The 13,287-nt window shown below is 38.7% G+C and overlaps 2 protein-coding genes across 16 annotated transcripts in view; one reads left to right on the forward strand and one right to left on the reverse strand.

Moving 5' to 3' along the window:
- Positions 1 to 13,287, forward strand: part of LOC129765309 (AF4/FMR2 family member lilli) — a 138,134-nt gene that overhangs the window by 52,972 nt on the left and 71,875 nt on the right. The window lies entirely within an intron of this gene.
- Positions 1,164 to 13,287, reverse strand: part of LOC129765362 (glucose-dependent insulinotropic receptor-like) — a 53,356-nt gene continuing 41,232 nt past the window's right edge. For all 3 annotated transcript variants that reach the window (XM_055765621.1, XM_055765602.1, XM_055765612.1), the window contains 2 exons: positions 2,634 to 2,783; positions 1,164 to 2,552 (listed from right to left, as the gene is read on the reverse strand). In XM_055765621.1, the coding sequence (XP_055621596.1) occupies positions 1,627 to 2,552; positions 2,634 to 2,783 (1,076 nt within the window). In that variant the 3' untranslated portion in view covers positions 1,164 to 1,626. The remainder of the gene's footprint in view (positions 2,553 to 2,633; positions 2,784 to 13,287) is intronic.

Genomic DNA, 13,287 nt, shown 5'->3' on the forward strand with positions numbered 1-13,287 from the left:
GCGCGTTTTAGTCGATCCTGAGAATAATTGAGTGAGAGTTAGCTTGGCTGGCTTAAGAAGACGTCCGCATCGGAGACGAGTGGAAGTCTTCGTGAGTTACAGTAGGACTACGTTTTTCGTTTCTTTTCTTGGATTTTGCATGATGATAACGCACCATCGTACCGAGCCCGAATTGTACTGAATTATTTGACCAAAGTCAATACCATCGAGCAAGCACCTTAATCACCTGATATGACCCCGTGCGACTTTTTTTTTGTTCCCCAAGTTGAAGTAAATGAACGGTGTTGCATTCAATTGAATTCGTAAATAGTTTCTTCAGATCACCAATTCAGAAAAAAAAACAATTAAGATAAAGTTCGTCGGATTTACTGGTGTTAAAATAAAAAAAAAGTTTTAAGGGGGTATTCAAGTGTAGAGACACGAATTACTGACGTTTTTTTTTCGAGTTCCGTCAAAAAAACTAAGATTATGTTTACCATCCATTATCTCATTATTTGTTCATCCATCTTTAGCAATAAAACAAAAAAATTGAAAGGAGAAAAAAATATTCATAACTAGAATAGTTAAGAGCTGATGAAGTGAGAGGGTTCAAAAATAGTTGTGCCATAGCCTACACGATTCCAGCCCTTCTGGTCACCTGAAACAAAAAAAAAAAATCGAACAGATTCTGAATCAGTAAAGATCTCATGAACCTCGGACAAGTCAGAAACATCTTTTTTTTAAAAATGGTGGCCGTTTAAAAAACAAAATCCGGTATACAACGTTTTTCTAACGTTTCCCGATTTTTTTTTTCAAAATAGTAAAATTAAAAAGATACCTGCAGATTGTATTCATATAAATTCGACGTGATTCGGTTCAGTAGAACTTGAGATATCGTGTACGCCAGTTTGAAAAAAAAACTAGTTTCGAGGAAAACGCGTTTGAAGTTCATTGTTATGGTCGTACCAGGTTGGATACCGCATTACTAAAAGGGCTCTTACTCGGTAAATAATAGGATTTTCGATAAGTCCTTTCTAGGGCATACTCTTGGATACTTAAACTACAGAAATACGAGGGAACATTTTTGATTTTTTTTTCAAATTTCTAGACTAGAATACTGCCTTAATAAATATAAACTTAAGCATTCATTGTGAATATCTCATTTAGAAACGTTCAATATGTTCCGTCTTAAGTTGACTTTTGCTCTTGTAAAACTACAACCTCTAAGACTGTATCTATTATCGAGAGTCAAACGTGAATTTCGAGATATTTGGGATCTTGCCGACCGACACAACTATAAAGCTACGGAGACGCACAATTTCGATTGCATCATTAATCGAATATTCGTTCGCAGAATTACATAGAGCCATCCCACCTTTCCGACCTTCTGTCCGGGCTTCTGCAAGCGAACACTCGAAACATATGGCAAAGCCAAACACATCCACCCACTCCATCGCGTGGGTCAACTCATTGGAAAGCGGATACGTTTGTTTCCATTTTCCTCTGCGCCTCACAAGAGGCGGTGGGGTTGCCGCGTCTAAGCCAATCCTTGGGTTCCTCCTTCTCCTTGGGCATCGATAGTGAGAGATTGGCGCAATTGATGCGGGGGTGCGCGACGGGTGTTGTTGTTATTGCAGTCCATAGTTCCTAGAGCCTTGTCTGGTCGGGACGATCAATGTCGGTGTGAGTTATTCGATTTTCCAGGTCAGCGCTGTTGCTGCTGCTGCTACTTCGATTGTTGTACATGTTGGCCACCGATCGATTGTTGCTAGAAGGAAGTGTGGTGGCATCTGTGTTCGAAGACTGCTGGCCTTCGCCACTGCCAGTGCTCTCTCCGGTGCTGGTGCTTGTGGGTGCCGGTGGCTCACGTGTGGATGATTTATTGTTGTTTCGCTGGCAGCAACAGCAGTGACGAAGGCACATTTTTCTCCACAGCTTCTTCACCGAAGCTCGGAAGCCGTTGTGCCACCAGGCGTAGATGAGGGGGTTTAGGAGACTGTTGGTGAAGCCCAGTATCGCCAAGGGGCTAGCGATGGCGAACTGCAAGCTACGACACAGTTCCGCGTTTGTTTCTTGGTTGCACAAAACGAACAGCACACTCGCAATGTAATACGGCAGCCACGTCACGGCGAAACATCCCGTTGTGAACAAAACCACCTTTATGGCCTTCCACTTGGTCGGGTGCTTCCCGGTTCGAGTATCCGTCGGTTTCGAGGAGGATTTTTTACAACACCAACCGAAACATTCCGGGGATTTCTGTTCTCCCTCTGTTAGCGGTCGTTCGGAATCCAGATTCGGGCTGGAAGCAGCTGTCGCTCCACCACGAAACAATCGTAAATTGCCCGCTAATGCGCCCTGTTGCTCTCGGCCGGCCTTCTTAAGCTGGACAACCCTCCGGAGGGCTTTGTGCAGTATAATACCATACAGCACAATGACCACAATCAGTGGAAATAATCCCACGGTGGTGGTCAGTATAATGAGAGCTGGTGGCGCCAAGCGGACAAACCAGCAGATGCGTCCCCCGTCGGTATCGCCGCGCCATCCAAATGCCGGCAAGAAGCCGATAGTGAGTCCTGAAATAGAGTGGAGGGAGAAAGAAGGAGACTTTCAATAGCAAATCAGTTTCTTTTGTCATCGAGAGTACCGAAACCCACCGATGAGCCAGGTTGTGAAAATTGAAAGCCGAGCCCGGGCGGGGGTGATGTAGCGCTGGTGCTGCAATCCGTACATTATGTAGAGATACCGGTCCACTGCGATCAGTCCGATGCTGTACACTGACACGACCGTAGTGGAAACAATCAATCCTAAGGGGGAAGGGGGAAGAGAGAGAGAGACATAGATTAAGCTTTTATTTGTGAGCGAGGGATTGAACATTTCTGGGAAAACCCCATTTCAGCACACGATTGTTTGTGATTGATTATCCCATCCACTAAGTACCGGAGACCATTAAAACCCAGTTCAAATATTTGACGCAGCACGCGTAATCCGCGGCGTTTATGGCCATTAACAATAAAAAAGCCGCGGGAGAGATGGAGTGTACTGTGGGATGGAACAACCGTTTTTTACTCGATTAATTACAAAGAGGTACGAACGGGAGAAAATGTCGAAACTAAAATGATTGTTTTGTCATTTGATAATTTCAAAAGATAGATAAACGTTTCATGTGTTATTTTCTGATACAATGTGAAAAATTGACGACCGAATTATTTTTCATCAAGGATATGTATTGTATAGTTTTCTATCGAATTATGTTTTGTATCCGGGGCTCGAACTATCACCCTCATTCCGGAACCCGATCACGACTCAACCGAAATAGACTTTTGACATCAGTTCGGCTTAGGACATGATAGTAGGGGGAGCTTTTGTTTCCACCGAAATGTGTTCCCTAACAGAGACATTAACACCAAATCATTATCAAGGAGTTTAACGATGTAATTCTTCAATCATTTCCAAAATCAACAGATAGCCTAACGGAATCCTACGTCAACTATGCGGTCGTGTCTCGGACACAACCCTACTGTGACTTTTTTATAATATTACCAGTAGCTAGCCCGGCGAACTTCGTTCCGCCCAAAATAGATTTTTTGATTTGAATACTTTCAATCATCCACGTTTTCTTACTAAGTGAACGATAGTGAGTCCAATCACTGAACTCTTCATTGATTGATTACCCTTCGACCCTTTACAATTTCCTTTTACTATGAATTGTCTAGTACTTCTACAAAAATTCGTCCTTATAATATAAAATTATTTTCAGACACAATTCTCGCTCAAGATTCTTCAAGCATTTGGAAATAACATGTTTCTCCGTTGCATGAAATACCTGTTTGAGACAGAGCATATTACAGAATAAAGACAGCTCAAATCGGACCATTCCTTCCTCGGGTTTAGGGCACACCAACACATTTGGTCTTCCATTTTTGTTTATATAGATAGAATATATAGGAATGCATTATTCCGTCTGAAAATCCTTTTCATTTTTCGAACAAAAAACAATTTCGTTAGCGTCAACATCAAATGAACTAACAACGCTTAGTTAATTGTATAACATATGGGAGTTCAATTTTCCGAATTTTCCGATTTTTCTCTCCGCTATATTGATCTACGGGAAGAGACGAATACAACGAAATATAGATGACTGAAATTGAACCATTCCTTCCTCGGGTTTTGCGCTTACCAACACATTTGGCCTTCCATTTTTATTTATAGATTACATCCAAGGCGCCTAGAAGTAGAAGAAGAAGGTGGGCCAACTTGCTAAAACCACTCTTCAGCCATCTTGGAAGTCTACTGTGTTTTGTGTGTAAACAAAACACAATACGCTAGTGCCGAAGTCTGTCTCTTTTACGCTACTTTTACGCTAATAATTCCCCTTCTGCTTTCTTCCGTACTGTTTTCATATACCGCTCCCCTAACCAACTTAGTGACGAAACGGCCTCACCTTAGGATTTTTTTTTGAATTTTCACGAAAGCATGAGTAGAATGTTTCATTTGCTGTAATAGTTGGTGGGCTAAATTATTTCGGGATGTTTCCAAACAAGTCACTACGTTGCTAGATTATTCGGTACATAACAGTGCCACAGTTGACACTTCATGTCGAGGGGTGCTGTCCTGAACAAATGGAGTGTGAAAAATGTGAAAAACTGAGAGAGGTGTTAATCGATCTTCATGAATTCATGGATTCGTGAGTTCGTGGAATTGTGGATTCGTGGGTTCGTAGGTTCGTGAGTTCTTGAATTCGTGAGTTCATGAGTTCATAGATTTATGTACTAATTGATTCATAAATTTATAGAGTCATAAATTCAGGAATTCTTAGATCTACAGATTCGTAAATTCATAAATTTTGAAATCCACAGATTCAAAAAATTCATATAATTTTTTATTATACTCATAAATTCTTTAATTTTTTATTTATTTATATCATTAATTTTTTTAATATTTCAATTCATTAATTCATAACTTTTTCAACCCTCCCCGCCGTCGCAATCGATGTTCTATTGACGAAGTTACGTTGGATTTACAACCAGATGGCGCAGCGATTAAAATGAGGATGTTTTGTTTTTTTTGGTATCAAATTCGCTCAAATTTTGTAAAAAATCAGAATTTATCTTCAAATTTCCTGATTTCACGTATTCTTTCTGCGCTAAATAGGTTATAAAATCGTCGTTTTACTATGTGGTATGTATATTTTGAAAAATGGCTTGGTATAAGTATTGTAACTTTAATTTTTTTCAACAAGGTAAACGATGAGTAGCATGTGTTGCGCTCAAAATACTGCAAATCCTTCTCGTATCGGCCCTTACATTATCAATGATATCATCCAACTTATTATGATATCGATTTCATCACCATTATCCACAGTATCAATAACCTGTATGTATTATTAAACTTAAAATTTTCGAAGATTATCAATGACTTTGGTCCAATAGCGTAAATAGATGCCGCATGAGCTGATTCAGCTTTGCGTAATGGTCCAATAGATGTCCAATAGATGTAGATGCCGCATGAGCTGATTCAGCTTTGCGTAAATTCGTCAATTGACGAACCTACATTGACGAACCTACACCTACATTAGAGCTCAGAACTACAAAAGTGAGGGTGTTTGTTTATTTTACGCACTGAAAAGCGCGATTCGGTCGTAATTATTAATTTTATTTTTGTTTAGATTCATTTCAGCCACTAAATGTCGTCAGTATATTGTTAGAAAATTATTGTTTTGTATATTGCCGATGGTTTCAACAAGCGATTTTACCAAAGTCATAGATAATCTTCGGAAATTTTAGGTTTGATGATGCTTACCGGTTATTGATACTATGGATAATTGCGATGAAATCGATATCATATCAAATTGGCTGATATCATTGATTATGTAGGGGCCGATACGAGAAGGATTTGCAGTATTTTTAGCGCAAAACACCCTATTCGTCGTTTACTTAGTTGAAAAAAATTAAAGTTACAATACTTGTAACAAGCCATTCCTCGTAATATACATAGTACATTGTAAAATGATGATTTTCTAACCTTTTCAGCGTGGAAAGAATACATGAAACCGGGAAATTTTAAGATAAATTCTGATTTTTCTAGAAAATTTGGACGAATTTCATACCAAAAAACAAAACATCCTCATTTTACTCGCTGCGTCATCTGGTTGTAAATCCAACGTAAATTCGTCAATACGCTCGATGGTTTACGGAATTATTCGCAGGTCCGATTGATTTCTGATTGCTCTCGGTGACCTTCTCAGGTTTCCTAAAGATCTCCATCACTACGAATGGGGTTGAATGAAGACTACGCGTGTGGAATAACGGTTATAGGTCTGATTGTTTTTAAACAGGTTTTATGGTTACCTTCTCAGGATTCCCTCAGTAAATTCTCCACCGTCGTAATTGGGTTGCGATAAAAAAATGCGATGGGTACGATGCGAAAAGAATTGTTAGAATACCACTTTGATCAAAAAGTTCCCGGAATTTATTCAGGAAATGAAACATACAAGATCATACATCAATATCGATATTGTCCCCTTCAAAGTACTTCCCATCGACTGCAACACACTTACGCCAGCGCTCCAATCCTCAAAACATTTATTATATTCAATTTGCGGTATTGCTATCAGCGCCATCTTCGCCTCACGGTATTGATTCCGGGAACTTTTTGATCAAGATGGTATATAGGAGTTCAATTAATTTTCTAGGTTTCCCTTATCAGGATACCTAAAAATAATTTCTGCCGCGTGTAGTGACATATCAGATTTTCAGATTTTCGTTTCGTAAAGTGGTCGTTAATTCGCGTTATTTAATCACATCACATCACATCAACATTATCATGCCAGGTGTTCGGGTTCGATTCCCGTTCTGGCCGGGGGATTTTTTCGTCAAAGAAATTTCCTTCGACTTGCACTGTGATCACGCGTATTCTAGAGCTTGCCCCTCGGAATACATTCAAGGCGTGTTATTTGGCTTAGAAAATCTCAACTAAGTATTAATAAATGACGCTAGTTAATGCATACGTTGAGACGGCAAAAGTTCCACAGGGAACGTTAACGCCATTAAAAAAAAAAAAAAATCACATCACTTACCGCAGTGAATCTTGATTCTTACATCTCTCCACTAACAATTATCCCCTCCATGATAAACGCTAGGGAACCACGCTATAGAGGCGACCCTTCTGGCCTTCGGGCGGCGAATATCATACTAACATTCCTTCCCTTCCCCTGGTGACTGAAGGGATGTGGCCGGCGTCATTATTGACCATTCAAGGCTCGAATCACCGAAAATTGCACAACGAGAATGATTTGCTAGTCCCAAGCGTCGTTCTGTGTGTTCTTTGTGCAATTTGGTTGGTTCAGGTCAATCACGGAGAGCAACTACGAATTGTACAGTCTACCCAAGCTCAAGCTCAAGCTCTGTGTTATCAGTTCGGCTTAAATCCAATTGACACCTGCAAATGTGGCAACCTTGCCTCGTCACAATACAAGCGTCAAAATAATTCATCTCTATTTGTGAATCATTCTACTTTCTATTTGATTGAAAACATTCGCTTAACACAACTATACTCGCGCATGAGTCTGTGAGACCGAGAAGTCAATAATTCGTTTATTTCTCAGAAAATATCAACACTACGACTTTGCGATTCTCTCTAGCTTCGTTATTCGTCGTTCGTCATCGTTTAGCGTATCGTATGTGTTGGTAGGAAGGGGACGCGTGTCACTTTTTACCACTTTCGGTCTGTTACACCGACGCGAGTGTAGGAGTAACTTTTTTGGACAAGTGATTTTTGACAAGTTCATAGAGTTTCGAACAGAGAACATGGGCTGGTATAAATTGCTGTTGATTTACACCAAAACAACTAATCCTTAGTTCAATGAAGCAGTCCTGTGACGAACAAACCACTCGGCTTTATTTTCTACTAATTCCGCTTCGTCGATTCGGGAGTTTGCGGACTCAATATATTCTGCTTTGAGAGGATATCCATCGATCGCTAGATTATTCCACTAATCAGTTAACTATTCCCCTGCATACTCAAAATGTTTTGTTTCCAGTTCCGAGTCCCTTGTTTGGAGTTTTTCATCAAAGTGCAATCCCTCATGATCATGAGAAAGCATTGAACTCCCTGAAAAAATTGGCTCGAATCTCGAATTCAGGCAGCTTCGCACACACTTTGGAAATTGAGCCCATGAGAAAATTCGTTCGAAGAACAGTGCCTTCCTGAACTAACTGCAACGTATATTGGACCACCGCATTGAACTGCTTCAGCATGACCAAGGTGCCCTAGCTTTATTTTGCATCCTGCGATAACAGCCGGAATAAACTTATGTTTAGCAGCTAGGACAAAATCATGCTCCGGTAGATTAACGCGATATTCGAAATGAATTAAGGGGGGCCCCTGTCTGGAAGGTCGAAAAATAAATGATTTTCGTGTTTTTTTTTTCAGATTTTAGGAATAAAGTGAAGTGTTCGGTTATTATAGTTATTGTTTAAGGTATGTATTTTCCAGTTTTTGAGTGCACGAAAAAAAATTAGTACGCTGTTGACAGCTGGATGCGTAAATTCTGTCCGAAAATCGCTACCTTGCCGGTGGTGTCGCAAAACGAATTCCAATGAATATTTTGAGACTTTAGGACAATACCTAAAGCGTTACATAGGGGTTTTTGAAAATTCGAAAAATCGCCAAAATGGCGGCTATTTTTGTAAAAAAATTAGCTATTCTTCATGAAAATCGCTGTTTAGAAGCTCATAAAAAATGAAAAAAAAATGAGATATCAAAAAATGGCTATGTAACGCTTTAGATAATTCATTTTTACATGCTGATAAAAAAAATCAGTTCGGTCTAGTAGATCCTGAGATATCGATACCACCAGTTGAAAAAACAGAAACAGTTTCGAGAAAAACGCGTTTAAAAATTCGTACAGCACTACTATATCCCTTGAGGTCACTTCATACTTTTAGCTTAACTTTCTAGCGAAGTCAAATATCGAAAAATTCTGTTAGGACAACATTTCTGAGAGCATAAGCTTCGCAAAAATGCAAAAAAGAAAATTTCTTTTTCTATTTGTTCGACCTTCCAGACCGGGGTCCCTGCTTACTGACCATTACAACACGTACTCATTTTGGCTCAGGAAACACACTTCTTTCGGTCCCAGAATCGAAGCATATAGGGGCGCGTGAATTTATTTAGAAATAAAAATTGAATTTTGTTACGTAACGATCACGGCTATCCCCCCTCCCCTCTATGTCAAATTAAGTAAAAAATTACGCGATGAATTAACCCAATATTCTTCTGATCTTCTTCGTGAATTACGTGACTCCCAGGAGGTTTTGAAAATAAAATATGTTTGGCCTGGAAGAAATGGAGTTATTCTAGTTAAGAAGAACGACGGCGATAGACCAGAGATTATTAAAAATAGGCATAAGCAAACATAACATAAGCAAACTAACGACACGTTATCTAAATGCCATGGTTACTCCTTCTCCAAAGAGGAAAAGGTATGTTCATAACAACGACGCTCTCTAAAAAATCCATGACAAAATATAGCATCATCTTACTTGACGTTGTATATTCCAATGACTAATAATAAAGCTATGAATTTTTATCATGACGATATTAATGACTTTAACATTGGATTGAGTACTCTTAACGGTGAACACCTGAGAATTCTCCAATGGAATCTACGAGGAATAAATGACTTATCAAAATTTGACAATATTAAGCTGTTTCTTGACCAATGTAATGTGTCCATAGATGTAATTGTAATTGGTGAGACAAGGCTCAAAGCTGAATACTGTTCGATTTATAACATTGTTGGGTATACAGCTGTATTTTCGTGTCGAGAAGTCTCTGCTGGTGGGTTGGCTGTTTTTGTGAACAATTCAATAAGAAATAGAATTATTGACAATCAGACTGTGAATGGATTTCATTTTATACACATCGAGCTGTCTATAAATGGTCAGTTATTTGAAATACTAAGTGTATACCGTCCTCCTTCTTTTGACTTCAACAAATTTCATGACATTTTAGAAAATAAACTAAGTGCCTCAAAGTCTAGACCCCTATTCGTTGTTGGTGATATCAATGTTCCTGTGAATCTGTCACATAATAACATTGTGTTACGGTACACTAGCCTCCTACAATCACTGGGATTCGTGTGTTCGAATACCTATGTAACACGTACAGTAAGCAATAATATTTTAGACCATGTTGTATGTAGACTTGACGATGTGCCATATCTTCGTAACGACACGGTTTTTTCAGACTTGAGTGATCATTCGTTGATAATCTCCTCATTAAAATTATATGGATGTAAAGAAAAAACTAAATTGACTAAGACTATTGTAGATCGCAGAAGTCTTAACGCCTGCTTCAAAGATTTCCTGAACACGATTGTTTGCGGAGAGAGCGTCGAGTTGTGTTTGAGTAATCTTACGTCAACGTACAACTCAATGTTGTCTCAATGCTCCAAAACTATTTCTGTGGAGATAAAAACCAAAGGAAAAAACTGTCCTTGGATGTCTTTTGACCTTTGGAAATTGATAAAAATGAAAAACAAAATTCTGAAGAAGGTTAAGACTCGACCAAATGACTCGCACTTGAAAGAGATGTTAATACACATAACAAGCAAAGTTCTCTCTGAAAAACGTAAATGTAAAAGAGTATATTTCCAACAAGTGTTGAACTACTCAAGTCAAGCCAAAATGTGGAAAACAATTAATTGTTTACTTGGACGCTCTACCCAGAAATCAGAAATTACACTAACCCACAACGGTGCGAAAATTTCTAACGATGAGGAAGTGTGCGAAATTTTCAATAACTATTTCTCGAAAATTGGGCAGGAATTATCGAACAAAATTCCCAGAAATAACGACCACTCACCGCTTACTCATTCTCGATATGTCCAAAACTCGATCTTTCTGCACCCATCAACACCAAATGAAGTTTTAAGAATAATAAATGAACTGAACAGTAAAAAAACTTGCGGCCCTGATAACGTCCCGGCACAATTAATTAAAGAGAACTCGTCAGCTTTCGCTAGAATCTGCTCAGACATGTTCAACAGAATACTAACCACAGGTAGTTATCCTAAATGCCTCAAAGTAGCTAGAGTAGTGCCAGTCTTCAAATCTGGTGAAGCCTCGAATCCATGCAATTATCGACCAATTTCAACGCTTTCTGTATTCAACAAGATTTTTGAAAGAATGCTTGTGAACAGATTATGCGAATTCTTCGACATAAATAAAGTCTTCTACAAGTTTCAATACGGTTTCAGGCGAGGTTGTAGTACGACAACAGCAGTCACTGAGCTTGTAGATGAAATTATTAATGGAATTGATCGAAAAATGATGGTTGGTGCACTCTTCCTAGACCTTAAAAAGGCTTTTGACACTATCGATCATAGTATATTATTGAAAAAACTGAACACGTACGGAATCCGAGGAATAGCCAATGATATAGTGCGAAGTTATTTAACTGATAGGCAACAATATGTAGCAGTAAATAATGCCAAAAGCACATTGTGTTCTATAAGTATTGGGGTACCTCGAGGCAGCAATATTGGACCTCTGTTATTTTTGCTGTATGTGAACGATATTGGCAATCTACCTTTAAAAGGAACTGCAAAACTGTTTGCTGATGATACAGCTCTATTTTACCCAAGTCCCGACTCGGGAACTATAGTATCACATATCGAGTATGATCTGGTTCTTCTTGGGGATTACTTTCAGTCCAATCTACTGTCACTCAACCTGACGAAGACTAAATACATGTTCTTCCATTCTCCTAGGAAGAAAATAACGATAGGTGCTGATCCATATATTTTAAATGTACCTATTAAAAAGGTGCATAGCTTCAAATACCTGGGTGTCATTTTAGACTCAACCTTGTCGTGGAGCTTCCATGTAAATTTCGTCGTAAAAAAATTCGCATCCCTTTGTGGTATCTTGAAGAGAGTATCACCTTTCCTGCCTCACAAAGCTCTGATTAACTTCTATTTTGCATGCATCCATTCTCAACTCCAATACGGGCTACTGGTTTGGGGCTATGCATGCAAAACAAGACTTAAAAAAATACAAACATTGCAGAACAGGTGTCTTAAAATAATTTATAGGCTACCGAGTTTGTACTCAACTCTAGACCTGTATCAAAATGAGACTCACAGTATCTTGCCTCTTATTGGATTGCGGGAACTTCAGTCTTTGAAACTTATACATAACATATTACACAATAACAACATACACCATAACATGACAATCCCCACCGCGAGTCATCATTACGTTACACGACAAGCACAACACTTATTACGAACTCGAGCAACATCTAGCATTGGTCAACAGCGTTTTCTTTTTAATGGACCGTCGCTATTCAACAGTTTACCTTCGCATATCAGGTCGATAACCAGTATAGACTTGTTCAGGGCAAAGCTGCGATTGCTCCTGAAGACGAAAATTAACTCTTTTTTAATATAGATATTTCAATTTTTTATGTAGACAGACTGACAGACAGATAAATTGTAGACATACAGTAGTCTGATCTTAATAATTAGTTTAATTGTGCACTCTTTTTGGATCCCTTAAAAGAATATCACTTCACTGGGATCCAACAGGTACTAATTGTTATGTATTGTACTCTTACCTCTAAGTGTTGTAGCGTCCTGTGAAACAAAAAAAAAAGGAGACCAACTCTAGGAAGCTCGAGTATGAGTTTCTTAGAGATGGGGGTGAGAGGAGGGAAAAAAAAAAAAGTAACGAACTCTCGTCCCATCTCATCCCCCCTACTCGTATTACGTAATTTGTGCTCGAAGCCTTATGTTATTTTATAGCTCTTTATGCTTTTTTTTCGTGAATTATATTAAGTTGCTTATTTTCAATTAATAACAGGAAAAAAGTCGACTTTCGTTATTCGTGTTGAAGTATCAAAAATTACTCTGTTTTGAGGAGGTTAAATCAGATGACTATTAAATCTGAAAGGAGACGGAGAAAACATTTTTTTTGAGTTTTTTTTATTCAATCTCCTCTTCCTCAAATAAATACCAGTAAAGCCTAAAAAATACACAATAGCAATATTACAGAGAAGTTCTACTTTCGGTCTGTGATACCGTGCGCGAGTATACCAGTTATGATTTTGCACGCGAGTACAGGAGGGTTAACATAACATAACAAAATGCAAAAAATGTTATGGCTGTGGCATTATATTGAGTGTAATGCAAAGTGTCCGGATTCAAAAGCGTCCGGATTCAAAAGCATTACTGTATGTGGCAGGCCCCTAATTCCACCTGAAAATTCATTTTAATTTTCGCTTCACAATAACGGAACACAACGC

This window comes from Toxorhynchites rutilus, chromosome 1 (genome assembly GCF_029784135.1).
Source record: "Toxorhynchites rutilus septentrionalis strain SRP chromosome 1, ASM2978413v1, whole genome shotgun sequence".
NCBI lineage: Eukaryota > Metazoa > Arthropoda > Insecta > Diptera > Culicidae > Toxorhynchites > Toxorhynchites rutilus.